This window comes from Canis lupus, chromosome 32, assembly GCF_003254725.2.
Source record: "Canis lupus dingo isolate Sandy chromosome 32, ASM325472v2, whole genome shotgun sequence".
In the NCBI taxonomy this organism is placed as follows: Eukaryota; Metazoa; Chordata; class Mammalia; order Carnivora; family Canidae; genus Canis; species Canis lupus.
In genome coordinates, this window is record NC_064274.1 from 37,441,633 (window position 1) to 37,468,586 (window position 26,954).

The 26,954-nt window shown below is 36.0% G+C and overlaps 1 protein-coding gene and 1 long non-coding RNA gene across 20 annotated transcripts in view; one reads left to right on the forward strand and one right to left on the reverse strand.

Moving 5' to 3' along the window:
- The window catches only part of LOC112671710 (bifunctional heparan sulfate N-deacetylase/N-sulfotransferase 3), a 171,431-nt gene that overhangs the window by 83,028 nt on the left and 61,449 nt on the right, over window positions 1-26,954 (forward strand). For both annotated transcript variants that reach the window (XM_025465996.3, XM_049104887.1), the window contains exon 6: window positions 337-465. In XM_025465996.3, the coding sequence (XP_025321781.1) occupies window positions 337-465 (129 nt within the window). The remainder of the gene's footprint in view (window positions 1-336; window positions 466-26,954) is intronic.
- The window catches only part of LOC112671712 (uncharacterized), a 146,067-nt gene that overhangs the window by 39,278 nt on the left and 79,835 nt on the right, over window positions 1-26,954 (reverse strand). The gene's annotated exons all lie outside the window — the stretch shown is intronic.

The following is a 26,954-nucleotide window of genomic DNA, read 5'->3' on the forward strand; positions in this document are numbered from 1 at the left end:
TTAAAGTCTCATTTTCACTTCTTTCTTGTTTCTTAAGATGCTGGAACATACTAGGCTTCATAGCAGCAGTACTGACTTGGAGATTTAAAATAGATAAGTGGCAAAAATAATTCAAAGTCTTATCTTAGTTTTAAAATATTTCTTCAACTTTCTTCAGTATTCCTCTGTACTGATGTCATTCTTGCTTTCCCAGAGTGTGAAGGATTTTCTGATTCTTAGTTAAGAGTTGAATAATGACACTAGCTTATGCATCAACTTCCATGTGGAAAAAAAACTAAGTCTCAACAAATTAATTGGTTGAAGGAACTTTTCCTTATTTGTTTATTCTTCCTTCAGGTTCTTCCAAGACAAACCTGTGGGCTTTTCACTCATACAATTTTCTACAAAGAATATCCAGGAGGTCCTAAAGAGCTGGACAAGAGTATCCAAGGAGGTGAACTTTTCTTCACTGTGGTTCTCAATCCAGTGAGTACTTTGAGTTATTCTCAAAAAAAAAAAAAAAAAAAAAAAAAAATGATGATTCTTCCAAAAAAAATGACAGGGTAGCTGAAAACTACTCTGACAAAAAAGCCAGAGTTTGGGTAGTTTCAGCCAAATAAAAGTGAAGGTCTAGCTCCAAAACAGAAAACAATTAAACAGAACCACATCTAGAGATGGTGGCAAACTCATTCTACAAGTAGCAGTGACATGAGTAATTTATAGAAAGCCAAGAAAGTGCTCCAGAACTTCATTTGCATTGAAAAGTATTCAGAATTCAGAGATTCTTGCTTTTATGGAAATCAGTATGTTTTAAGTTTTTATTTCAATTCAGTTAACATACAGCATAATATTAGTTTCAGGTGAACAATATAGTGATTCCCTCTTCTTTATCCATTCATCAGTTGGTGGCATTTGGGCTCTTTCCATAATTTGACTATTGTAGATAATGCTGCTATAAACACTGGGGTGCATGTATCCCTTTGAATTAGTATTTTTGTATTCTTTGGGTAAATACCTAGTAGTACAATTGCTGGATCATAGAGTAGTTCAATTTTTAAATTTTTATTTATTTATTGGAGAGAGAGAGAGGGAGAAAGAGAGAGTGTGCCCGGTTTAGGGGGAGGGTCAGAGGGACAAGTAGACTCCCCACTAAGCAGGGAGCCCGATGTGGGGCTCAGTACCCGGGATCATGTCTGAGCTGAAGGCAGACGCTTAATCAACAGAGCCACCCAGGCACCCCAGGATAGTCTTATCTTTAACTTTTTAAGGAACCTCCATACTGTTTTCCAGAGTGGCTTCACCAGTTTGCATCCCATCAACAGTACAAGACATTTCCCTCTTCTCCACATACTCACCCAACACCTGTTGTTTCTTGTTTTGTTGACTGTAGCCATTCTGACAGGTGTGAGGTTATACCTCATTGTAGTTTTGTTTTGTATTTCCCTGATTACTGATGAGCATTTTTTCATGTGTCTGTAAGCCATCTGTATGCCTTCTTTATATAAAGAACTTATAAAACATCCGAAAATTGAATAATCTAATTAAATGGGCAGAAGACATAAATATTTTTCCAGAGAACAAGATTTTTCGCCTGTAAAATTATTCCTACTGTGGACCAGTTTTCTCATCTAGGTGACCATTAACACTATTACTCTATTCTTCCCTTTCCTTTAAGTAAAGATATAAGCAAAATGGAAGAGGAATTAGACAAGCAAATATGGTCATTTTGGATACAGTTTTGTGAGATCTTGTCTTGCTAGGTCTCAGGCTGGGCAGAGCAGCCTGTTTAATTGGCTTCTACTCTTCTTCCTTCATTTCTTGTGTGCCAGCTCCACAATGAACCATTTGCACGTATATCTGCCTGAGGCAAGTATTATAAAGTTGTGTAGAGAAAGAGAAGCTAATTAAAGTAAGATGTTTAAAGAAAAGAAGAGATTTTATTTCCTTCTGAAAATCACTAACATAAAAATATAAAATTAGGTTTATTTATCAGATGTATGGGTTTGCCCCTGGCATTAGCAATATTCAAGATGAAAAAGTGTAATTTTCCAAATATGAAAAAAGTCTATCAGCATAACAGTTGAAGAAGATAGAAATAAAGAATAAAATTTGAAAAGCCCCACTCTGGATCCTAATTTTACAGGCTTACAAATAAAATTACAGGTATTTTTCATCATCTTCTTGTATTTAATGACTATATTTCTCAGCTTCTAGAAAATGAGATTGGAAGTAAGGATAATTCATCTTTGGGCAAAATCAGCACAGTGTATACAAAAATCAAGATGCTTTCAGGTAGGATAGCATTTTGCCTTTTGAAAAGTTTATCAATCTTCATACCCCCCAAATGTAAATAATTCTTATCTATACATCAAAAGTAATCTGATTTTTCTAACATATCTATTCTTTACAAATGGAAGCATCTTTGGAATCATCTATTATGACTTTCTTCTCTCTCTCTCTTCTTGGAATCATCTATTAGGACTTTCTTCTTCTCTTTCTTCTTTTTTCTTTTTTTGGTCAATTCAGCCAGTAATACACAGGTAAAAGAGTTAAACCAATACTTGATTATGAACTTAAGAGTAAGTTAAAATATTCTGAATATGTTAACATTTTCACCTATAATTTTCAGTCCCTTTAATCTGTGAAGTATACAATTCTGATGTTTTATATTTCCTTTCATCAGGAAGCAATAGGACTATGAACAGATAATCATCTATTTGATTTTTTTTTAAGAGAGACGGAGTGCGAGCCAGAGAGGGGGTGGCCAAAGGCAGAGACAGAGAGAGTGAGAGAGAGAGAGAATCCACACCCAGTACAGAGCCTGACGCAAGGCTTGATTTCACGATCCTGACATCGTGACCTGAGCCAAAATCAAGAATCAACTGCTTAACCAACTAAGCTACCCAGGTGCCCCCTATTTGATTCTTTTAACCAATAGTTGCTTTGGTGCCTAAGAAATTCCAAGTGGTATTATAATTTCAGAACATTCTAGTTGAAATAAGTTTCATTTAACATAGAAGAAATTCAATATTAGATCAATCATGTACAATAGATTTATATGAAGTATTTTTCACTATTTCAAAACCAAATCATTTTCTTAAATAAAAATCTTGTAGTAAGGCTTGTATAATCTTGGATACTAATTTGAGCTAAATTAGCTGAGCAAATGCTTTAAATATTTAGCAAATCTTGCTATTTTTCAGGCCTTTATCAAAAATATTTGGCAATTTTGTTTGTCTTGAGAAGATCCACAGGAAATAGAGGGGAGAAGAAAACTTTTCCGGAAAGCTTGTGCTTTCCTGATTCAGAAAACTTTGAGTAGACAATTACTCTCAGATAAATGCTGGAATTCAAAATTGATAGATCCTTGTCAGACACCATAAGATAAGGAAGGAATCCAAATTAATTTCATCTGGCAGGCCAACTTCAATTTTTGGAAGCAACTATAGTGCCCTGGAGATTTCTGGTTGAGAAGCTCACTTCTAAGATTCAGCCCAAGTCTCACCCAAGGGAAGACTGCTATCATGAGTTAGTGATGCTTGCCTTACAGAACAGACTAAGGAGGAGTGACCTGTTTCCCATGAATTCTCCATCCCAAAATTACATGTTTGGGTAAAGCTTATGTTAAAATTAAGAGAGGTCCAGGTGCAGTGAGGCATGCTACTAATTTGGCAGATGGCACTCTTTTTTAGGTCAGAATGAGAATGAGAAAACCTTGATGGAATCAAAGTAGATATTAGCTGCAGGAGAGATGTGAAATTTAATTATAGTGGGCTTGAACGATAGCCATTATAAGCTTAAGTATATCGGAGTCCTTGATTAGATGTGTCCTTTTCTGAGAATGCTGAATGAGTTTGTTGTTTCCTACAAAAAGGCATATGTGTATTAGAAACATAAGTATGTTTCTTAAATATATCCAAATACACTTGAGTTGAAAATGAAAATATAAACAGGACTTATTAATATATTTGAAAAGTTTTCTGCCCATATGTCAACATAATATTATGGTGCTACAATAAGTTTTACCAGTATTGGGATGAGATAGTTGCAACAGAGTATATCTCTGAGTTAAACTAGAATATATCACAGCAAAGGTAACTAGAATAATACTCTGAATTATTCCGCTGTTACCAAAGTATTTTTTATTGTTACAGAAAAAAGTACCAACCAAATTAATTTAATACAAATAAAAACAATATTAGCACTGTCTAGGAGAGAGAAAACCTCATTTTCCAAATGATATTTCCAACATCACACACCTAGACCCCTCTGAGGTGGGTTGGATACAGAGATTTTGGTTAATATATTGATTTGAAGTTTAGGTATAGTTGGGAGTTGGGCCCATCAGGCTATCTGATCCTAGGAGCACTAAGAAATTAAGAATTCTTTTCTTTTTTGCATGTTTGTTTCTAAACTCACCCAGGGACTTGATTATAGTTCACTTTCCTATAGGAAAAGATAATGTTGGCCATATGAAATTGTACTCACTAGAACAGTAATTTGCAGTATTTGCAGATCTATAATTTTATAGATCTTTCAATTGATAAATACTTCCCATATATCCTGCCTACCAGGAGAAGACCCCCTCTAATTGTACATATTCTAATATTTCAATTCTTCTATAATTTACAACTTCCTATTTTAAACTATTAAATGACATTCTGTTCTTGTTCATTGATTTCATGGTTTTTGTTCATTTCATTCTACCACTAAGAAATGAGAGTTCTCTGTCAGTACACTGAATCAGGTTTTGGAGCCCATCAGTCTAAGTAATAGATCCTGAAATGTTTATTGATTGATTCAGGAGAGTAATGAGTTACTTTATGGATATACCAGAGGAGAGAGCCACTGAAATCATCCCAAGTCACTATTATCTGTAAACACACAAGCACAAAACTTCTACACAAACATGTATTATACCCAGACACAAATATTCCCAATCAATTCACAGTGCTAAAAGTACCTTTATATATCCTTTAGAAGAGTCTACTTACTTTGCATACCTATAAGATACTATGTGGAAAGATATTAACTGAAACTTGTGAAGATGACAAAAAAATACTCATTCATAATGACTACACTGCCCTCAACAAATAGAACCCTATAAATCTATGACATATATATTTATACGAAAGGAACTAGTAAGAGTATACTGTCAATTTTAACCTGAATTTCCAGTTCCACCTATCTTAAGAAGATGCAAATATACTTAACTATTGTGACAAATGGGATAGTTCTGGATTAAACATGATTGTTCTTTTGGGAGCCATATTATCTTGTATGGCTCTGAGAAAGAGATGTCACCTTCCTGCTCCAGTGTTATTTGTAATTACACATTGTTCTGAGTCTTTACTTATGCTCTTATTCAATAAACAGATGCTAGGTATTGAATCATTAACAATTGATATCTGTGGGATGTTTGGTCTTCCTTAAATATGCTTGATAATAAAGTCAGTGCTTGCTTCACTCATTAATCCAGAGGAGTCATGAGATTCATGCTCTAACCACACTTGTTTGAAATTCAAGTGGACCAAAACCATGACGGCATAGCAAAATTATACTTCCTTCAACAAACTGTTAAACTTTTTGTCTATATGTTTCTCAATTTGACATAGCATCCATCCACTAGACTCTCTATACCCTCCTACCCAAATCCTTAAAAGCTGAATCTACATTGTGTTTCTCTAATTAAAGAAAAATCATAAACATGGATGTGAAAAGAATGAGTATCTGAAACTGGGAATAACACATGAGTGGATTACAATGAAAATAAAACATAATTCACACAAGACAGCTGTATATACAGAAATTAACACATACTGAAAAATGTTTTTTAAAAAGATTTTATTTATTCATGAGAGACTGAGAGAGGCAGAGACATAGGCATAGGGAGAAGCAGGCTCCCTGCAGGGAACCCAATGTGGGACTCAATCCCAGGACCCCAGGATTATTACCTGAGCCAAAGGCAGACATTCAACCACTGAACCACCCAGGTCCCCTGAAAAAATATTTTTTAAAACTACAATTTACGTGAGTAGGAGTTATGTGTAGTTATCTATAAAATTCATCTAAGAGGAAACTACTTTTTTTCCTATGGGGAATTTTGTTTCTTTCCTTTCTTATTTACTAATCCTGCAAAAAACAAATTGTAATAGTAACAGAAAACCCTTCATTTAAAAATAATAAATGATAATAATAACAACTTTGGATAGTAGAAAAATTATTCCTGAACATGCCTAATAATGAGTATTACCTGAGACACTTGATTTTAAAAAATCTGGACTTTAATGCATCAGAATCTCCAGAGAACGGTTTGGGGGACCAGAATATTTATCATGAGCTTTAATTGATTCTTATTATCAGGCATATTTGAGAAATACTACAAAGGAAGAAAATGGAGAAATACATTGGTAATCAAAGATCACCAAAAATTGCTGTTGAAATCATGGACCTATGATCAAGGTATCAGAATTGAAAACTCAAATCTGCAGTAACATTTAAAAAGCAATGAGGATAAATATTTTTCTTAGGGACCAGAGAACTCTAACTTGAACAGCAGTCTAAAATAGAGGCAACCACTGTTTATCTTTTAAAGCTTAGCTTAAAGATAACCTTCCTCAAGAAACCTGCCTCTAATCTGGTTTAGAGGTCCTGCCTTGTGTTCCCATAACATCCTCTGCAGATTCTTGAAGTACTTCCTACCGTACACAGTGACTGTAGTTTGCTATTACTCTGTTTGCTTCTTGTGGTAGGGAATGTGTCTTTCATCTCCAAAACCATCCCAATGCTTAAACATGATGCCTTGTACCTAATTTTTATTTAACATATATTGAGAAAAAGAAACTGACTTTTCTTTTTTTTTTAAGATTTTATTTATTTATTCATGAGAGACACACAGAGAGAGAGAGAGAGGCAGAGACATAGGCAGAGGGAAAAGCAGGCTCCATGCAGGGAGCCCGATGTGGGACTCAATCCCGGAACAGTGGGATCACGCCCTGAGCTGAAGGCAGATGCTCAACCGCTGAGCCACCTAGGCATTCCGAAACTGACTTTTCTAATGACCTGAATCGAGAAAAAAAAGACAATGAATCTAAAAGGAAAGGAAATCTGGATTCTAGTAAAATAGTTCTTAAAAGTGTAAGTAGAACCTATTTCATGAGTTGGCTGGGGATGAATTACGCACTTTTGTGTACTGTGCTTCACCGTTTTAATTGTCTCTTCTCTCAAGAAACGTGGTTTTGTTTAGTTCCTCTGGTTGTAAGGATAAGAGACTCACTCAGGTTACCTCCAGTAATAGGTGTGTTGTCTGCAGAAAGCTGAACAATCAGGGACCATGGGACCTGAAGGGTTCTTCTGAGTCTAAGGCAATTCTAAGGTCCATGAAAATTAGAATTATGATCATGATTTTGCCTTGGTGCTTTAATATGAACACACAAATCCTGCTTCTTTGAATGTCTCGTTCTTCTCCTGCAGACTATATATTCCTTTTCTGCTTCAAAAGTGCTGCTTGCTTATGGTTCCCACTGAAAAAAAATACTTCATAAATGAATGAACTTAGTTGACAAAAAAGGAGGTATGGGGTACGGCTAAAGCAAATTATGCTTCCCCACAGCAGAATACATTCAGCTGTTAAAAACATAATTTACACTATATTATTTATGATCTATCAGGGATAGAGTTAATATTTACTCAGTTCCAGTTGTTCTCTATCTGTAAGTTTCATATGTCGCCTAACACCTACCTCACCATATGATTATTTGAGTTTACATATTTTTTCTATATACGGAGGCATTCTTATAGGAATGATCTATGTGTGTTTCATTTTTGTGCTTCCTACTGTGTCTAGATTAATCTCTTGAATCTAAAAAGAGGTCACTAAATTTTTTTAACTGATTGACTTAATGCAAGAATAGTTACGTCTTAGGGGCATCGCTTGGTTCATGGTATATCCAAATGTGAATAATAACAACACTGATATTAATAAAAGTACTTTCTGGAAGATTCTCTGCTTGCAAGTAAGAGAAATTCATGATCCAGGAAATTTTTAACTGATCCTTAATAGTGGCAGGTTTTCACAAGTGATGATCAATTAGCCTGATATGCAACAGTAGACAATTAAAGCCGGAAAGAACCACAGAGTTTATCTATTCAGTCACCTAATTTTAGCCTTAAAATCATTCCTGTAGTATTCTGTTGAAAACCTGGCTTTCTTGACTCTGAGTGCAGTGGTTCTACCAACATGCTGCTTCTGCATTCTTGGTTAAATTGGATTAATGTGATGCACATTACTCTCAGTGTGACTCAGTTACCTAGTCCTGAAAAAATATATGGTTTAAAATTTCCAGCCATTATCTAGGAAAAAGGAACCCATCTCCATGTTGAGTAAAAAACAAACAACAACAAAAAATAAGTGCCTTGGGGAGCTGAGTTCAAGATGGTGGCATAGCAAGATCCTGAACTCACCTCCTTCCATGGACACAACAAATCTACAACTACATGTAGAATAATTCCTTCTGAAAGGGACCTAAAAATAGGATGAGCAGAGCCTATGAAGGTACAGAATTTTTCCCTGAGAAGTGACAGATCAAAGCTCCATATCAGGCATTCCACCCCTTAGATCCTGCACAGGAGAAACAAGCCCCATGAACAGCAGGTTTTGAAAATCAATGGGAATTATGTTCAGGAAAATTAAAAAACTGTGGAGAATAGAAACCCCACTCTTGAAGAGCTTGTGTGATTCACTTGACCCAGAAACCAGCCCAAAACACCCAATTTGAAAAGCACACAGATGATAAATAAAGGAGATTCACTTACAAACCTTAAAGCATCCACCAGAGAGGCAGGACAGCTGGGACTCTTCCCAGGAACTACATTTCTCCAGAGAAAACATATAGATGGCTAACACGCACTTGAAAAGATGCTCAACATTACTAATATTAGATAAATGCAAATCAAAACAACAGTCAACAGTGAGATATCACCTAACCCCTGTTAGAATGTCTATTATCAAATGGACAAGACATAACATCTGCTAGAAAGGATGTAGAGAAAAGGGAACCCTATACACTGTTGGTGGGATTATAAATTGATGCAGCCAGTATGGAAAATTTATGGAGATTCCTCTAAAAATTAAAAATAACATTACCAATGACCCAGCTACTTCACTTCTGGCTATTTATCTGAAGACTATGAAAACACTAGTTTGAAAAGACACATGCACCCTTTATTCACTGCAGCATTATTTACAATAGCTAAGATATCAAACAACCTAAGTGTCCAGCAATATATGAATGGATAAAGAAGATGTGGTACATTTATATAATGGAATATTACTACTTGGTCATAAGAAAGAATGAAATCTTGCCATTTGTGACAACATGGGTGGATCTGGAGGGTACTACGCTAAGCGAAATAAGTCATATGGGGAAAAATGAATACTGTATGATTTCACACATATGTGGAATCTAAGAAAAAGAAACAAATGAATAAACAAAATAAAATAAAAATATATTCATAGATACAGAGAACAGACTAGCGGTTACCAGAGGAAAAGAGGTTCAGGGTTGGGTGAAATGACAAAGGGGGTCAACTGTATGGTGATGGATGGTAACTAGATTGGTGGTGGTAATCACTTTGTAGTGTGTTATATAATTACTTGCCACTGTGAGATTAAAAATACCATAAGAAAGTATGGTTAAGTCCTTTTGATTTCCACAGTTAAAAACAGAAATATGATAAATTATCAAGTCACTGGAATGGATATTAAGAAATTTTTCAAAATAAGTATTAAAGAAATTAATATTATTACATTATTCCTTGTTTAATCCTTTGATAGTTTCCCATAGCTTTCAGGATAAACAGAAAATTCCTTTACTTGGAAAAAAATTAAATCTGGCTCCCACCCACTTTTATGGTCTCTTCTTTCAATAATCACATATGCATCTTTCATTCCACCCATAGCTTCCCTAAATAGGACCCATTATCTCATTCTGTGCCTTAAAGAACACTACTGGGTACAAGTTGATTTTTTCCAGCCAATCTGAGTTCGTATATTATCTTTTCATAGAAGACATCCCCCAACTCTCCAGTTTCTCCTCTGAATTCTCATAACACTCAGGCATAACCCTAATATAACATGCCCACAGCACTGTAATCAGCTATCTTTCTCATCCAACAGTTTGTGCATTCCTTGATATAAAACATCATGCCTTATTAACTGTTTTATAATCACAATATATTGCAAACTTTCGGGCACATAGTTTTCAAAAAATGACAGTGGATTAATTTATCACGCCTACATATGTATCATCCTTTGAATCTGAAGGGAAATCTGGTTGCCTGGGAAGTACCTAATCATAGAATTAACTCAAGAGAGTTTGCATTACTGGGCAGGATGATCTCCCAACATGGCATCCAGACAGATTCTTTTGAAAGTCATTTCATTTATAAAAAAGATGCACAGTTTCACTCATGAGAAGAAAAATACAAGGTTAAATATACTGAGATACCATTTCTTATCCCCCATATTGACCAATATTCAAAATGTTGATAAACTATGTTAACAAGGTTGTAGAAAAACAGATATTTCCATACATTCTAGTGGCTGTGTAAAGTAGTCCCTAATGTGAGAATTTAAAATGGTGCAGCTGCTATGGAAAGTAGTCTAGTATATCCTCAAAAATTAAAAATAGAACTGTCATATGATCAAGGAATCCTATTTCTGGATATTTGTCCAAAAGAACTTGAAAACGGGATTTTGAAGAGATATTTGCTTTCCTACGTTCAGGGAAGCATTATTAACAATGGCCAAGAAGTAGAAATAACTTAAATATCCATTGACACATGCATGAATAAAGAAAATGTGGTATATAAGTACAATGGCATATTATTCTCTTTAAAAAGAAAGGAAATCCCATCACATGCTGCTACATAGATGAAACTCGACATTATGTTAAGTGAAATAAATCACAAAAGAACAAATACTTCATGGTTCCACTTGTTTGAGGTATTTAGATACCTCATCCTTTTGTGGCTGTGCAATATTCCATTGCATTTATATACATCTTCCTTATCCTTTCATCAACTGATGGTCACCTAGGTTGCTTCCATATCTTGGCTATTGTAAATAATGTTGCAATAAATATAGAGATGCATATATCTTTCCAAATTAGTGTTTTCACTTTCTTTGGGTAAATATCCAATAGTGGAACTATAGAATCTTATGGTACTTCTATTTTTAATTTTTTGAGGAACCTCCATACTGTTTTCCACAATGGCTGCACCAATTTACATTCCTACCAATAGTATACAAGTGTTCCTTTTTCTCCACATCCTCACCAATACTTGTTATTTCTTGACTTTTTAACTTTAGCCATTCTAATAAGTATAAGGTGATATCTATAGTAGTTTTAATTTGCATTATCCTGATGATTAATGATGTTGAGCATCTTTATGATTGTTAGCCATCTGGATGTCTTCTTTGGAAAAATATCTATTCATGTCATCTGCCCATTTTAAAAATTGGATTATTTAGTTTTTTGGGTGTTAGGTTGTGTAAGTTCTTTATGTATTTTTGATACTAACCCTTTATCAAAGATGCCATTTGCAAATATCTTCTTCCATTCAGGAGGCTGTCCTCTAGTTTTGTTGTGTGGAAGCTTTTTATTTTGATATGGTCCCAATAGTTCACTTTTGCTTTTGTTTCCCATGTCTCAGAAGACATCTAGAAAAAATGTTGCTGTGGCCAATGTCCAAGAGGTTACTGCCTGTGTTTTCTTCCAGAATTTTTATGGTTTCACGTCTCACATTTAGGTCTTTAATCCATTTTGAGTTTATTTTTGTGTATAGTGTATGAAAGTAGTCCAGTTTCATTCCGTTAAATGTAGCTGTACAGTTTTCCCAACATCATTTTTGAAGAGACTCTTTTCTGAATTGCATATTCATTCTCTTTTGTCCTAGACTAATTGACCATATAATTGTGGATTTGTTTCTGAGTTTTCTATTCTGTTCTACTGACTTATATGTCCATTTTTGTGCCAGTACCATACTGTTTTGATTACTACAACTTTGCAGTGTAACTTGAAATCTGGAATTGTGATACCTCCGGCTTTGTTTTTCAAGATGGGTTTGGCTATTTATGGCCTTTTGTGGCTTCAATCAAGTTTTAGGATTATTTATTTGTTCTAGTTCTGGGGAAAATGTTGGCATTTTGATAGAGACTATTAAATCTGTAGATTGCTTAAGTCTTCACTGGATCCTGAATTTTTTAATTTTTTTAAAGATTTTATTTATTCATGAGAGACACACAGAGAGATAGGCAGAGACATAGGCAGAGGAAGAAGCGGGCTCCCTGCAGGGAACCCAGGATCACACCCTGAGCCAAACTGTCAACCACTGACTGTCCCAGGTGTCCCCTGAATTTTTTTTTTAAATAAAAGTCATTTTTCTAGTTGTTATTACTGGATAACAAAATAACCCAAAATACAGTGTCTTTACAAAAAAAAATTAATTCTTCTATTATCTCTTACGGTTTTTGTAGGTTAGAATTCAGGAAGGGCCAGACTGGGTGATTCTGGCCTCAAGTGACTCTTGAGGTTGCACTCAGATGATAACTGAAACTAGAACACTAGGCAGCTAGAGCAGCTGTGAGCTGGCGGGGCATCAGTCTCAGGCTTTTTTCATGTGATCTGTACCCATGGGCTTCTAGGGATTTCCTCACATCAGGATGGCCTCAGGGCAATCATACAGCTTTAGGGCTCCATCAAGTGTCACAGCAAGCAAAGCAGAAGCAGAACTGCCTTGGATTCAGAAGTCACAGCATCATTTCTGCCCACATTCAAAAAGAGAATAGATTCCACCTCTTTACAGGGGAGTGACAAAGTTCTAGAAGAGAGAGAAATTGTGGGTGGCTACTATAATTTGCCACAATTATGGGACACTTGGGTAAATGTAAATATGGACTGTACAACAGATGACATTGAATTAATGTTTTCTTGGGTATGATAATGATATTTGATTTTATAATATACATGTTCTTAGATGATGAATGCTAAAGGATTTATCAATAGTGTCTTGACATCTGCAACTTATTTTCAAATGATTTAGCAAAATAAAAGATATTTAAAGAGAGAAACAAAATATGAAGCAAACAGTGAAATATACGCTATTGGAGAATAGGTGAAGGATGTACAGATATTTGTTGTCCTAATAGTTTGCCTTTCTCTATTTAAAATATGCTTCTCAAATAATTGAGGGGGAAATAAAATAATGATTACATTATTTCTCTGCTCGCATCCTCTAAACCTCCCTATTCAGAATAGAAGCCAGACTCCTTACCGAGACCTATGGGACTCTGTGTGATCACCAGCCTTTACCTCCTGGATTTCAACCCCAGACAGAGGAAACAGGAAGTACAAAAGCCCCACAGGCATGCTTGCATGTTTTAGAAACAGCAAGTTGTTTACAATATCCTATTTTAATCGATGCCTCTTATACATCTCATGCATAAATCCTTGTGTACAATTCTTGGAGAGCTTCTGTTTTGATGTGAAACCTTAATTCCCTGCCTATTCACTTCTTTCTTTATTGTAAGAACTTCAGCCCTAGAAGAACTTGGTCAAAGCCAGATTATTTCTCACTACCCACAAAGAGGCCTGAGAATTAGGCTGAGGTAAGAAAAATCTGGGCCAGCGAAGAAAATTTAAGAAGGTGCCCAGTTATATTCAAATTGGGATTTCACTAATTTGGTATTCCCCTCAGAACCCGAGATACACAGCCAGAGCACATAGTATTGTATTATATTTGAGGTTTAGATTGCCTGAGCATGCCCTGTAAAAACAAGTAGATCTTAACAAGATTTTACTTTGCAGGATTTAATCTACTGGCTTTCTTGCCTTTGGCTAATGCTCAGTGTTCCGTCAAACTTCACTTGTCTGTGGCCCTAGAGCATGGTGCTGCCTGTTGCAGACATTAGTAATTTCCTCTCTTGGATAGAGGCCCTCAGTGGAGCCATATTTGCATTTGGACGTATTTGCTCCTGGTGTTTTGGCCTTGGGCCTCAGCTGAATTATGATTCCTACTGAAGGTCATGTGAAAAAGCCTTCAGGAGAGGTGTTAGTCACATAGATAATTGGGCCTTCTGGTTTCTAAGATGAGTGGGTTCCCACATCTTTCCTTCCAAACCAGTGAACCTCGTGTTGAGTAGGACTTGTTGGTAAATTGCGTGTGTCCGGAGCTCACAGCCAGATTATGGGGCCAATGAACAGTGTAGGTTCTGAGACAAGAAAGGAAGGACATGCTCACCTTGGTTCTGCAGAGTCTACTCTGTGCTTCCATGTGCTTTTTTAAAAATGTCAATAATACTGGTGGTAATAATAATAACAACAGGTCCTTCTTGTTAGAAATTAGATATTTAATAGACATTAGAAATCAAGGTTCAAAAACCAGTATCAGGCCATCTGAATACTCACTGCACTGTCATGAGTAAAGTGAGCAAATCCCAGGTGAGATTCTCTATCCATGGTGAAGCAGAAGGCTGAGGCCTTCATTTGGAGCAAACAGGATAGTTAAATGCCAGGAAGGCTTGGCTAGGTGTCTCTGTAGTAAAATCATGATTCTGAGATTGCCATTTCCAACTTGGCAAAAGCTTTAAAAAATCTTTATACCCTTTAATACTATAATTCCACTTCTAGGAATCTGTCCTAAGAAAAGAGTACTAAATACAGAAAAAGTATTCATTGTAATGGGGAAATAAAATGGAAACAAACAATGTCCAAGTGAAGGGAAATGTTTAAATAATGTATAAATAAATGCTTATACATTACACAGATTTAAAAATTTATGCCTATAAATAATTTGGCTATATCAGGAAAATAAAAGATAAATAGGATACAATATTATACATAAAGCATCAAAACTTTGTTTGAAAAATTTATACATAAAAATACTGAAAAGAAATGCATTTTTAAATGTTGAGAAATCGGTATATTTTTTCTTTCTGTTTTCCTCTATTTTTCAATTTTTCTTTAATGAGTTTCTATCACTTCTTCATAAGAGAAGTAAAGCAGTGATTTCTTTAAATGTTTTATTTAAATCTAATTTAGTTAATGTATAGTGTATTATTAGTTTCAGGAATAGAATTTAGTGATTCATCAATTGCATACAACACTCAGTGCTCATTACATCAAGTGCCCTCCTTAATGCCCATCACCCAATTACCCCATTACCCCACCCCACTCCCCTCCAGAAATCCTCAGTTTGTTTCCTAGAATTCAGCATCTCTTAAGGTTTGCCTCCTTCTCTGTTTTCATCTTATTTTATTTTTCCATCCCCTCCCCTATGTTCACCTGGCTTTTTTTTTTAATTCCACATATGAGTAAAATCACATGGGATTTGTTTTTCTCTTGACTGACTTATTTCACTTAGCATAATGTCCTCCAGTTCCATCCACATCATTGCAAATGGCAAGATTTCATTATTTATGATGGCTGAGTAAAATTCCATTGTGTATATATACCACCTCTTCTTTATCCATTCATCAGTCAATAGACATCTTTCCACAGTTGGGCTGTTGTGGACATTGCTGCTATAAATATTGGGGTGCATGTGCCCCTTTGAATCACTATGTTTGTATCCTTTGGATAAACCCCTAGTAGCGCAATTGCTGGGTCATAGGGTAGCTCTATTTTTAACTTTTTGAGGAACCTCCATACTGTTTTCCACAGTCACTGCAACAGTTTGCATTCCCACCAACACTGTAAGAGGGTTACCCTTTCTCTGCATCCTCACTAACACCTGTTGTTTCCTCAGTTAATTTTAGCCATTCTGACCAGTGGAGTAGTATCTTTTTTTTTTTTTTAATTTATTTTTTATTGGTGTTCAATTTACTAACATACAGAATAACCCCCAGTGCCCGTCACCCATTCACTCCCACCCCCCGCCCTCCTCCCCTTCTACCACCCCTAGTTCGTTTCCCAGAGTTAGCAGTCTTTACGTTCTGTCTCCCTTTCTGATATTTCCCACACATTTCTTCTCCCTTCCCTTATATTCCCTTTCACTATTATTTATATTCCCCAAATGAATGAGAACATACAATGTTTGTCCTTCTCCGACTGACTTACTTCATTCAGCATAATACCCTCCAGTTCCATCCACGTTGAAGCAAATGGTGGGTATTTGTCATTTCTAATAGCTGAGTAATATTCCATTGTATACATAAACCACATCTTCTTTATCCATTCATCTTTCGATGGACACCGAGGCTCCTTCCACAGTTTGGCTATTGAGGAGTAGTATCTTATTATAGTTTTGATTTGTATTTTCCTGATGCTGAGGAATGTTGAGCATTTATTCATGTGTCTGTTAGCAATTTGTATGTCTTCTTTGGAGAAATGTCCATTCATGTCTTCTGCTCATTTCTTGACTGGACTTTTTGGTTTTTGGGGTCTTGAGTTTGTTAAATGCTTTCTAGGTTGTGGATATTAGCCCTTAATCCGATAAGACATTTGCAAGTATCTTCTCCTATTCCATAAGTTACCTTTTAGTTTTGTTGATCATTTCCTTTTCTGTGCAAAAGCTTTTTATCCTGATGAAGTTCCAGTAGGTCATTTTTGCTTTTATTTTATTTGCCTTTGGAGACATGTCTAGCAAGAAGCTGTGGCCAAGGTCAAAGAGATTGCTGCTTATGTTCTCTAGGATTTTGATGGATTCATGTCTCATTTAGGTGTTCCATCCATTTTGAGTTTATTTTTGTGTATGTTACAAGAAAGTGGTCCAATTTCATTCTTTGGCATGTGGCTGTCCAATTTTCCCAACATCATTTGTTGATGAGACAGGCACTGATTTTTAAAATGCTAACACAAGGAATGTCTGGCTGGCTCACTTGCTAGAGAATGGGTTGATCTTGGGGTTCAAGCCTAGTCTTGGTTCTAGAGGCTACTTTAAAAAATGCTAATACAAGAGTCCTTATTAGCAAAAAATTACCAAAGCAGTCTAATTATGAATACTTAAATTATTAATATTTATACAAATTATTTAAAGACAAAATATTAACAGATTCAATTCAGCAATACTTTTTTGAATATCTAAAGTATCTTTTTGTTTGGACATTGAAATTAACACTTAAAATTCCATAAGATAATATAGTATTTCAACTAACTGTAATCCTACTTCTTTCCTTTAACAACTATAGCAAAAACAGGGAAATATGCAAGAAAGGGCCTTTGACAAGGGAGGGAAGTAGACAAAGGAAACCTACTTTGCCCTCCATACTGTTTAGAAATGACCTTATTTAATTCCAACATTAATTCTGTGAGGTTTTATATATATTATCTTATTTGACCTAAAAGCAATTCCATGAGACATTTTACAGGTGAGGAAACTAGGGTTCAAAGAGATTCCATAATCTGATCAAAGGGAAACAAAGAGTAAGAGAATAGTCCTCATTCTTTCCACTGTCATTGTGCTAGTATATCCCTGGCCCACACTCATAGCCTTGAATAGTCTCATTTTTTTAACAGAATTAAGCCACATTTCTTAATCTGGTTCCTCATTCTAAGTGATATATGAGAGAAAGAATGACTAGGGCAATAATAGTGGAAATGAAGCTGTCAAGAGTAGACTTCATGCCCTAACAAAACATTTACTAAGAAGCACCCAAGAAATATTATTCAGCCATCAAAAAGAATGAAATCTTGCCATTTGCAACAACATAGATGTAACTAGAGAGTATTATGCTAAGGGAAATCAGTCTGTCAGAGAAAGACAAACAGCATATAATTTCACTCAAATGTGGAACTTAAACGAGCAAAGGGAAAAAAGAGAGAGCGAGAAGCAAACCTAGAAACAGACTTAACTACAGAGAACAAACTGATGGCTACAGGGTGGGGGGGAGCAGATCAGTGACATAGGTGATGGGGATTAAGGAGACCACTCATGATGAGCACCAGGTGTCGTATGGAAGTGTTCAATCACTATATTGTATACCTGAAACTAATATTATACTGTATGTTAATTAACTGGAATTTAAATTTAAAAAACATTTAAAGCACCCAAGAACTCAAAAAAAGCATAGCTGTATGGTACCATGGAACTATTTTGTGACAAGACATACATTCTATGTGGTGCTAAAGTAATTATTACATGCAATGCTTTATTTTCCATATACTCCGTAACATAGGAGGAATGTAATAGCCAAAATTTATTTTGTGCAAAGAACATCCTAGCCCTCTCTCCCAAGGATTCTGGATAGTTGAGGTACTTGTTTGTGTGGTTTGGTTATACTTAAGAATCTAGTAGAAGACTTAAAAACACAAGGTGATTACTAAACCGAAGCCCCTCAGAATAGGCAATATCCATATTCAGAATTTTTTTGCTTATCTATCTCCCTAAAGGCTGAAAAATAGATTTAATAGCTACTTGGTTATCCCTATGCCTTGAAATATTTTGCTAGACAACTTAAAAATGGAATTGAAGCCTCAACTGAAGCTTCCTGTGCTACTGTGGTTTAAACTGAATGCTGCGCTTTGTATAAACAATTTTTGTGGTTTAACTTGAGGCTGTTCTCTGCGGTCTTCCCATATAATGGGAATGCATCAGAGGCACAGCTTCGCTTCCTGTGTAGGCTGGAAACTGTTAACTGCAAAGTTTGGAGATAGTCTCACAGAGCTTTCTGCCATATGTTAAACTAAACTTGATATGAAAAATCCTATCAGTTTCCAGTTTCCCAGGGCATTACAAAGAAAAAAAAGGAACTCGAGCTTTATAAATATAAAAAGCATCTGTCTGTACAGGAAATTCTACGCTGTTATTTTACAAACGATCCCTGCTTATATTTACAAGAGAAATCAGATCTGATGAACTATATAGAAAGTAATGCACCTTTTTGTTCAAAATTTTAAAATATATATTCATAATTCTGAATGGCTGACTGGACTGTGAACTAACCATCATTGCACAAAGATCTCAACAGTGCTGCCCACCATGCTGCTAAGCATTTATAGTTCCAAGTGAAAGGAGATGGAGTATTTCAAGTACTGCAAACTTAAACAATTCTATTGGCTGTAATTTTTGTGTTTAAATGCTCCCACCACTTAAGAAAGACTCATGAACATTCACAAAATGTTTGGCACAATTTTGATTCTAATTTTTTACTTCTCCTTATCTCCCTGAGCTTCAAGAGAATTCTCTCCAGAGTCACTCACTCAGGTGCAAGTATCCTTGAGTTCATCGTCAGTAGCTTTTGTAAGAATTCCTTTCTGTGACTGCCTCCCCGTTGTCACCTATAATTTTGTCATTTCTTTTGCTCTGAACCAGCTTGCTATGACAAAAGCCATCTTTTCCTTTCACTCTGTTCCATGACCCTCATAAAATTAACAGCTGAGATTCATAACCAGAATCCTGATCATTCATCAGTCTACAGCAGACTTCATGCTACCTATAATAATACCCATATTTTACCAGCAGCCTTCTCTCAGACTTGACTATAAACCCTTCTGCTCATTTCATCAATTCAATGCTCCAACATTCAGCCTTGATTTCACTGATTGTTTTCTTGCCTCACAGAGAAGACTCAAAAAATTTTCCATCAGGATCTTTTTTATCTAATAGCCTATCCGTGCCAATATTTCCAACTAAAATCCCTTTTTTAATATTTTAATTTTTTTATTTAAATTCAATTTAGTTAACATATAGTGTGTTACTAGTTTCAGGGATATAGCATACAATATTTTTTATTTGTTTCAGAGGTAGAGTTTAGTGATTCATCAATTGCATATAACTCCCAGTACTTATAACAGCAAGTGCCCTCCTTAGTGCCCATCATCCAGTTACCTCATCCCCCTACCCCACCTCCTGTCCAGCGACCTTCAGCTTCTTGCCTAGAGTTCGGCATCTTTTATGGTTTACCTCCCTTTCAATTTTCATCTTATTGTATTCTTTCTTCCCTGCCCCTGTGTTCATCTGTTTCATTTCTTAAATCCTATATATGACTATAACCATATGGTATTTGTCTTTCTCTGACTTAATTCTCCTAGTATAATACCCTCTAGTTCCATCTACATTGTTGCAAATGGCAAAATTTCATTCTTTATGATGGCTGAGTAGTAATTGTGTATATATATACCACCTCTTCTTTATCCATTCATCAGTCAATGGATGTCTGGGGCTTTTTCCATATTTGGCTATTGTGGACATTGCTGCTATAAACATAAGGAAGCAGGTGCCCCTTTGGATCACTACATTTGTATCTTTGGGGTAAATCCCTAGTAGTGCAATTGCTGGGTCATAGGGTAGCTCTATTTTCAATTTTTTGAGGAACCTCCACACTGTTTTCCAGAGTAACCGCACCAGTTTGTACTCCCACCAATAGTTTAAGAGGGTTCTCCTTTCTCTGCACCCTTACCAACATCCAACTAGTCTCCCTTTAACCATAAAGCCATGAATTATTTTTTCTTCCAATTTCTACTTTTCCCCCACTTTGATTTTGCTTACTTTTCACTCATTCATTCTTTTAGTAATTTAAGTCTCCTCTTGTTCTTAGTTCCATTCACCTCAATTCTTTTCTCAAATATCCTATTAATATCATGTATTAATAATCATTACTCATCTATCATCAAATACTGCTTACATTTATTACCTTCTTTGGTTTAAAAGTTGCTGCCCTTTGATGTTCTTTTCCTTACTAGCCAAAGCTTTGGGATAATATCTTTTCTCTCTCCGTCTTATCACAGAAGGATAGATAGATAAAATTTGTCCCCACCCTCTTTAACCTTGCACACTGAGAGGCACAAGCTATGGACCTTCCTTCACGCAGAGGGAAGCTGAACCATATCTTTATGGCAACTGATAATAACTGGAATTGTGTAGTTTGCCTCTGCCTGTTCCTAAAGATGTACAGACATACCAAACTTCTCTCTCAGGCTGGACTTTTGTGGAAAGGGAGCTTGACAACTGTTAAAACAGCAGTTCCACAGTGAATTAGAAAGCCCCTGGGGAGGAGACTCATGTAAACACATATTGTCAATGCAGAACTGTTTTCCTGTTTGCAGTCATCTGCATGTCATTTTCTCTGTGGCCGAATCCCAGATGGTCAGAGGCTGATTAGCTGGCTTGTGTTTCCCTCCATTCCTTTTTGACCAACATATTACATATTCCTACCCCCAAAGTGAGACAGAACTGCAAGTGTGTCATTAACTTTTATTAGCTCTAGTAAAAAAATGTGTCGTATAAAAGGTTAAGACTTCTGGCAGTTTTTTTACGGTATACTTCTGAAACATTTCTACTTCTATTTAATTACTCTAGTCACTATTGAATTTAAGATTTGAAAAAAAAAAAAACCTGTGAGAAAACTGATTCCCTGTGTATTTTGTCATACTACACCCATATGTTAAATAGTATAAATTATTTTAAGTGTTTCTTCTTGAATTACTTTGCATAATTCCTTATAAGAAGCATTAATAGCATTTTGTACAAATAGAAAGTTGCATACTATTATGATAAGATGGATTATGGCAAAGGTCATTTATTATCTAACCTTTCATTTTGGTGCCGTTGATGGTCAGTTCATCAAAACATCCTTCTCAACCTGTGATAATTAAGCCCTAATATCCTAATGAATCCGTTGCATTTGATGAGCTCACTCTCACATATATAGATTGGTACTATGTACTCTTCTTGTGAAAATTAAGAAAATAGGCAGCCAAATCATTTTCTGAAGAGTAGAAGTCTCTTAAAAAACTGAGAAGTTACTTTAAGTAATACTTATTAAATATCTAATATGAGATACCCACTACAAAGAACTAGATAGGACTAGAAAGTTTAAGCCATGATACCTTCTGTTAGAAATTTACATTTTACCTTAGAAGGTATGAAATAAACATCTGAAAAAATGGAGAAAAATCAAAAATATATGTAATTAGGTACTGAATTATTCACTATGTGTAGTTTCAAAAGGGAAAAAAACATTATGAACTTCAGCAGTAATGGAGGTCTTAAGGAGAAGGAGGGTTTAAATTAAATATGAAAAGTGAAAAAATTGATAATAATGAAGTCCCTGAATTGTGGGGAAGTGAGGGAGGAGTAAGACAGGAAGAGGAAAGCCAAATAGATGACACTGAGAAAGCTGGGTGACAGAGCCAGTAAGGAGCCAGTTAGGCAGCAGAGGGAAGTCACAAGCACTTGCTTTAAGTAATCCAAGTATCAAATTTCTTAATGATTATAAAAACAGAGTAAATAGCAATCTAACAGGGCTATGATGAAGATCAAGATTACGTATGTGAAGGTACTTGGAAGTAAACATTGAAGAATCCAATGAAGTAGGACTGAAATCCCAGGATAGAGACAGATTAGGAAGGATTTTGCCATTTGCCTCTTTCTCACCAAAATGGCATGCAGATTACTCAGGGTAACCTATGCTGTATAATAAGAATGATTTCTGAAAAATTTATCAGTGAGTCAAATGCAAAAGCATCCTTCTACTCAGCTTTTTCTTATCCTTCATGGAATCCTTAAGTTCATTGCTTTTATCATTTTCCATTTTAAGAACATTTAAAACATTCTCTTATTTCAGTGTCAGTACCCTCAATTTATCTATCAGCCTATCTCCTAATTTAGTCAAAGATTACAGAAGAATATCATTACTCTATGGGATGTTCCACCACAACTAGTAGGAACCATCAAAACTAGATGTATTTTCACAACAAAAGTAAATAAATGAGGTTTGCCTCTTGAGGTACCAGTTAAGTTCTAGGTTTCAGATTCTGATGGATATTCTGAGTAGAAATAATCCTGGATCAAGATCATAAAATGTATCAAGGCTGAAACACAGAATGCTGCTGGGATTTTTTAAGGAAAGAATTCATACGAATTTTGTGAAATCTTAATGAAAAATGGAGGATTTGAATGAGTCTCCATGAGTGTGCATGATTCGATTGAAGGTGAAGAAATTGGGATGGCAACCATGTATAGAAAGAATAGTCCTCAAGTTTAAAATAAACCAGTAGGGGCTTTACTGAAGTAGAAATCTAATACTGGAGGATAATGAGAAATAAAGTCAGATAGTTAAAGATGAATGAATAACTCAGCCACTGTATAGCCTATTTTTTTAAAGACTTTATTTATTTATTCATGATAGGCAGAGAGAGAGAGCAAGAGAGAGAGAGAGAGAGAGAGACAGGCAGAAGGAGAAGCAGGCTCCATGCAGGGAGCCCGATGTGGGACTTGATCCGGGGACTCCAGGACCGCGCCCTGGGCCAAAGGCAGGTGCTAAACCACTGAGCCACCCAGGGATCCACTGTATAGTCTATTTTAATTTCTTACATCGTGTCCTGTAGGTTTAAGTTACATCTAAAAGGTGTTAGTCCCTTTAATCATTGTATTATATATATGACTTATCTATATAACAAGGATGAATCAGAATCTAGATGATTCATGTTAATGTTTGTTATTGTGGTAAAATATTCATCACTTTATAAAATTTACCATTTTAACTATTTTTAAGTGTACAAGTAAGTAGTGCTAAGTACATTCACACTGTTGGGTAACTGATCTAAAGAACTCCTTTCATCTTGCAAAACTGAAACTCTATACCCATTAAACAATAGTTCTCTATTCACTTCTCCTGGAGCTCCTTGGAAGCCATCATTTTACTTTCTGTCTCTATAAATTTGACCTACTCCATATACCCCATATAAGTGGAATCATTCAGGTATTTGTCTTTTTTGCAATGGTTCATTGCATTTCATATCATGTCCTCAAGGTTGATTGATGTTGTAGTTATGTGAAAACTTCCTTCCTTTTTAAGGCTAAATAATATTCCATACCACATTTTGTTCATCCATTCATCTGACAGATATTTGGATTGCCTCCACTATTGGCTATTGTGAATAATGTTACTCTAAACAGGGATATACAATTATCTCCTTGGAATCCTCCTTCCAGTTCTTCTGAGTATCCATCCAAAAGTGTAATTGCTGAATCATACAGCAACTCTGTTTTCAATTATTTGAGGAACCCCTGTTTTCCATAACAATTACACCATTTTCCATTCTTACCAACAGTGCACAAAAGCTCCAATTTTCCTACAGCCTCACCAACACTTGTTATTTTCTGGGTTGTCGGTGGTCTTATTTCTTATAGTAGCCATCCTGATGGATGTGAGGTGATTTTAATATTATCAAGAACTATGATTTTATCCTACTTGCAAGCTAACAAGTTAGCCTGCTATAATTTGTGGATACCAAAAGAAAGGGGTTTTATTATTCAGAGCAATTGAAATAGCCAGAATATCAATCAGCACTTATGCTAGTTCTCCAAGCTCCAGCTCTCAGAAGAGAAGGAAAAAGTCCAGATGACAGTGCACACAGTGGAATGGATTATCAGAGGAACTCTAAGTTTAGGGAACTCAAATCTCATATACTGAGCAGTAGGCTTATCTGACTTATGCTCTAGAAAGAGACATCATCTCTGTTATGGTACACAGTAAACAAACGTTCCAAGACTAAATTAGGAAGAAAGAGAGAATCTGAATAGACCAGTTACTAGCAATGAAATTGAATCAGTTATCAGCAAACTCCCAAAACACAAAAGTCCAGGACCAGATACCTTCCAGGTAAGTTCTAGCAAACATTTAAAGAAGAGTTAAGACCTATCTTTCTCAAACTATTCCAAAAAATAAAAGAGGAAGGAATGCTTCCAGATTTATTCTATGAGGCCAGTATTAGACCATGATATCAAAACCAGATGTAGACACCATAAAAATAGAAAATTACAGACCCATATCCCTGATGAACATAAATGGAAAAAAAAAACTCAACAAAATACTAGCAAACTACTTCCAAAAATACATTAGGAGAATTATTCAGCCTAATCAAGTGGGATTTATTCCAAGGATTCAAGGATGGTTCGGTATCTGCAAATCAATTAGTATGATACACCACATTAACAAAATGAAGGATAAAAATCATATGATCATCTCAATAGATTCAGAGAAAGCGTTTGACAAAATTTAGTATTGAGTCATGATAAAGGCTCTCAACCAAGTTAGTATAGAGAGAATGTACTTTAACATCATAAAGGCCATATATGACAAACTTCAGCTAACATCCTAAGATCAGGAACAAGAAGAGGATGTCCACTGCCACCACTTTTATTCAACATAGTAGTGCAAGTCCCAGTCACAGCAATCAGATAAGAAAAAGAAAACGGGGTGCCTGATGGCTCAGTCAGTTAAGCATCTGCCTTTGGCTCAGGTCATGATCTCAGGGTCCTGGGATCGAGCCCTGCATCAGGTTCAGTGAGCAGTCTGCTTCTTTTTCTCCCTCAACCCCTCTCCCTACACATGCTTAATGTCTCTCTCTCTCTCTCCCTCCCTCTTTTCTTCCCTCCCTCCAATAATAAATAAAATATTTTTTTAAAAAAAGAAAAATTAATTAAGCAATCTCTTGGACATCAATCTTAGCAATATTTTTATGGATATGATTCCCCAGGCAAGGGAAACAAACGCAAAAATAAACGATTGGAACTACATCAAACTAGAAAGCTTTTTCACAGCAAAGGAAACCATCAACAAAATGATGAATAGGCAAGCTATGAACAGGAGAAGATATTCTCAAATGATACTGTCCAATCAAGAGTTAATGTCCAAAATTTATAAGTAATTCATACAACTCAGCACCCCCAAAAATAATTTTATTAAAAAATAGGCAGAGGACCTGCATAGGCTTTTTTCCAAAGAAGACATCCAGATGACCAACAGACACATGAAAAGATGCTTAACATCACTAATCATCAGGGAAATGAAAAGCAAAAGCACAGGGGATAGTGGAAACCACCTGGCATAACATCAGACCCCACAGGTTTGAGGGCCTGGTTCCCAACAAAACTGCCTTTATTTCAGGTATCAGCCACAAGTGGTTGGGGGAACCCCAGGCCACCTGTACTTCTGACCAACTGGCTACAAATTTCAGATGTTTCCACTATCCCCTCGGGTTCAATAATCTGCTAGAATAACCCACAGAACTCAGGAATATACTACAATTATGATTACAGTTTTATTACAACGGATACACATAGTGCAAGGTCTGGGAAATAACACAAAGCTTCTATGCCCGCTCCTGTGAAATCAGGATGCATCACCCATGCTCCTGGCACATCAATGTATTCACCAACCAACGAATTCCACTGAACTTTGGTGTCCAGAGGTTTTAGGTTTTGTTTTTGTTTTTTGTTTTTTGCCAGAGATTTTATTGGCATTTCATTACATTGGTATGACTGACTAAATCACTGGCCATATGACTGAACTCAGTGTCCAGCCCTTCCCTTCTTTTTCCTCCTTTGGAGTTGAGCTGATATCTGCAGCTTAAAACTCCAGCTTCGAATTACGTTGCTGGTCTTTCTGGCTTAGCCTGTCCCTATCCTGAGTTGTCTCATTAGCATAAATTATTAGGACTCACCATAAATAACAAAGAATTTCTATCATTTGGGAAATTGCAAGGGCTTTGAATTTTCCTACTGGGAATCAGGCACAAAGGCCAGTTCAATTCTTTAATATACAACAATCCTCAGTGGATGAATGACCAAAGGTTTTTACCACTTCCCTTGAAAGACAAGTGGTTTTGAAATCTCACTCTGGAATTTAAGACTTAACAGCTATTGTCTTTGGGCCACAGTTGAAAATCATACTAAAATAATGACATTTTCACATACTCTTACTTGTTCATTGGCTAAACCTGCATGGTTTTGTGAAGGCCAGCAGATCTGTTGACTTCTATATTTGTCAGATGAAGGACTCTTGACTGAGTTTGGAAATCCAGAGGCCCAAGCCCCAGCCTGCATAAATGTACCACAGAAGCATTCACTCAAATGTGTGGTACTGCCAATTACCCAGAGTAGCCAAAGGGATGGCTAAGGTACCCCCCTCACTCACAAAACCTCTGTCCTATTTTTAGTTTTGCAGAGGTCTCACATCTCTCTCCCTCTTC